The sequence below is a fragment of the Symphodus melops genome (genome assembly GCF_947650265.1).
Source record: "Symphodus melops genome assembly, chromosome: 4".
Lineage (NCBI taxonomy): Eukaryota > Metazoa > Chordata > Actinopteri > Labriformes > Labridae > Symphodus > Symphodus melops.
The window spans coordinates 342,258-344,757 of record NC_136694.1 but is presented as its reverse complement, the minus strand read 5'-3'; the positions used below and the strand labels follow the sequence as shown (position 1 = coordinate 344,757).

Sequence of the window (2,500 nt, the reverse complement as noted above, 5' to 3'; positions counted from 1 at the left end):
ATGATTGGTCTGTTGGTTGACGGATTGACTAGACTTGTTGTTCCATCTTTAAAAAAGACTGTTTAAGGGGATTTTCAGTGCTGGACAGATTTTATATCACATCACAAACGCAGTGTCATGAAAAAACTGCACAATGATGACATCAGCAAATCAGCGACTCACAGTGTACTCGTGCACTGCTGAGCAGAGGGATTAATGTGGATCCCTGTCCTCCCCTCTCTCTGTCAGGTGTTCAGGTTAATGAGGATCTTCCGGGTCCTGAAGCTGGCCCGACACTCGACAGGTCTGCGGTCTCTGGGAGCGACTCTCCGGGTGAGCTGGGACTTGGATTATATAACACTTCACTTCCTGACTCTGTGCAGACGCTCGATGACATTAACTGCTCTCAGGATATATAAAACTTTTTATTGATTTGTGTTTTCTCCCTGACATTTGGTCCGTTGACCTTTTGTGTGTCAGACGGACGTTGGTGGAAGGTGAACAGCTGGAGGCCTGAGCTCTCTGTTTCAGATCACTTTACTGTCAGAGAACATTTTTAACTCGGAGGCAGTTCAGCAAACTAAAGTCCACACAGGACCGGAGGAGAGAGGGAATCTACATGTTATATATATTACTTGACTCTGTCAGTTGAAGTTGCATGGTACAAACATTTAGTAGAAGCCCAGATATCATTGTCATACTTCAGACACGCTCAGGTGTGGATCATCAGCTCACCTTTGAGTTTAGCTTTAATATCTGTGAATACTCAACGCAGCTCGTTTACAGGCTGAAAACCATCAAACAGCAACGAGCTGTGAGGAGGCACATCTCCACCTATCAGAGCCGAGTCCACATTAAACTAACGCTTCATTTAGCTGTGCATGTAAACGCATGCTGTTAGACAAACACTATAAACATGAAACATATAGACACAAACAGACACTAATTCAAACTGGATAAAGGTTCTGACGTCACCATGATTCATCCTGCAGAGGTCACTGAAGTCAAAAGACAAACGCACTCTTTACACAGACAGTCAGACTGACCTCGGTGTCGACGCTCCGACGCTGAGCGGTCCGACAGTGAATATTCTCTCCTCAAACCACACATTCATTGTGTCTCACGCTCAGACTGCAGGAGTTTAAAATCCTTCCCGAGACGATCCTGCTCCAGGAACACGTGACCTCTCGTGACCTCACGTGACCGGTGTTGGTGAAGAAATGTCTGAAGAGACGTGGACAACACGAGATGTCTGTTCTTTAGTGAGAGGACGATTGTTGTTGTCATGGAGACTTCCTGTCGTGATGTCATCATCAATACTTTAAAAAGTCAATATGAACTGAAATACGAGCAGATCGTCTTAAAGCTCAGGCACTAAAAATAAAAAGCGCAGATCATCTGTATGAAGCTTTTCAGAGATGTGCAGAGTCCTGTGATTGGGGGGATGCAGGACTGGACCTGAGATCAGGACCATGATCCTGAAGTCTGAGCACAGCAGAGTCCAGCATGATGTCATGAGAGGTAACAGTGCAGGCTTGAGGATCCTTCAGGAGACAAGCTGCAGACTTTGGACGCCTCTTCAGTCAGACATTTAATGGATCATCTGCTCTGATTGGTCCGTGCATATCATGTGACGTGCATCAGTCTACTACTGCTGAGCTTTGGTTTCATGGACACGTGTGATCAAAGCTGCGTGGAGTGAAGCTCATGTTTCAGGATTATCTGTCAAAGATGTCGACATCGTACGTTTTCTTCTTCTCAGAGAGAGAGAGAGAGACTGGATTACAGGGCGAGTCAGACCACAACTCAATAAACTGAGAGAGAAGAAGAAAGGAGGGAGGGAGGGAGGGAAGGAAGTAGTAAAGGAAGAAAGGAAGGAAGGAAGATGGGAAGTAGTAAAGGAAGGAAGGAAGGAAGATGGGAAGTAATAGAGGAAGGAAGGAAGGAAGATGGGAAGTAGTAAAGGAAGGAAGGAAGGAAGATGGGAAGTAATAGAGGAAGGAAGGAAGGAAGTAAGAAAGGTAATCTGCTCCTCAATAGTTGGGTACTTAATGATAATCACCCTAATCACTCCTGGTTTCAACTTATTGTTTTGGACACTTAATGCTAATCACTGCTCCTTTATGTTGCTGAGCACTTTGATGGCCCAGTCTGCATCCCTGCATTGACTGTTTAATGACTGTACTCACACCTCTGGCACTACCTCAAACACCTCTGTACATGCACATGGAACTAGTTTCTAGAAGGTCAGCACTTTGTTTCTAAGGCTCTTTAACTGTTTACAGGTCTCTTTTAACCAGCACATGTTTTTCTCTCCTGCACAGGTTATGTACATTATGCTATATAAGTTTAAGTCTAATGCTAACTGCACAGGTTATGTACATTATGCTATATAAGTTTAAGTCTAATGCTAATGCTAACTGCACAGGTTATGTACATTATGCTATATAAGTTTTAATGCTAATGCTAATGCTAACTGCACAGGTTTAACCTTTACTCTTAGTCACATAGGGGCTGCTAA

The 2,500-nt window shown here is 44.0% G+C and overlaps 1 protein-coding gene across 1 annotated transcript in view; it reads left to right on the top strand.

The window, feature by feature from the left end:
* Positions 1-1,182, top strand: part of LOC306823056 (delayed-rectifier potassium channel regulatory subunit KCNS2) — a gene marked incomplete at its 3' end in the record, with an annotated part of 9,406 nt that extends 8,224 nt beyond the window's left edge. Inside the window, exons 8-10 of the mRNA XM_079342421.1 lie at positions 229-312; positions 460-476; positions 1,110-1,182. Of these exons, the coding sequence (XP_079198547.1) occupies positions 229-312; positions 460-476; positions 1,110-1,182 (174 nt within the window). The remainder of the gene's footprint in view (positions 1-228; positions 313-459; positions 477-1,109) is intronic.
* Positions 1,183-2,500: the final 1,318 nt, after the last annotated feature.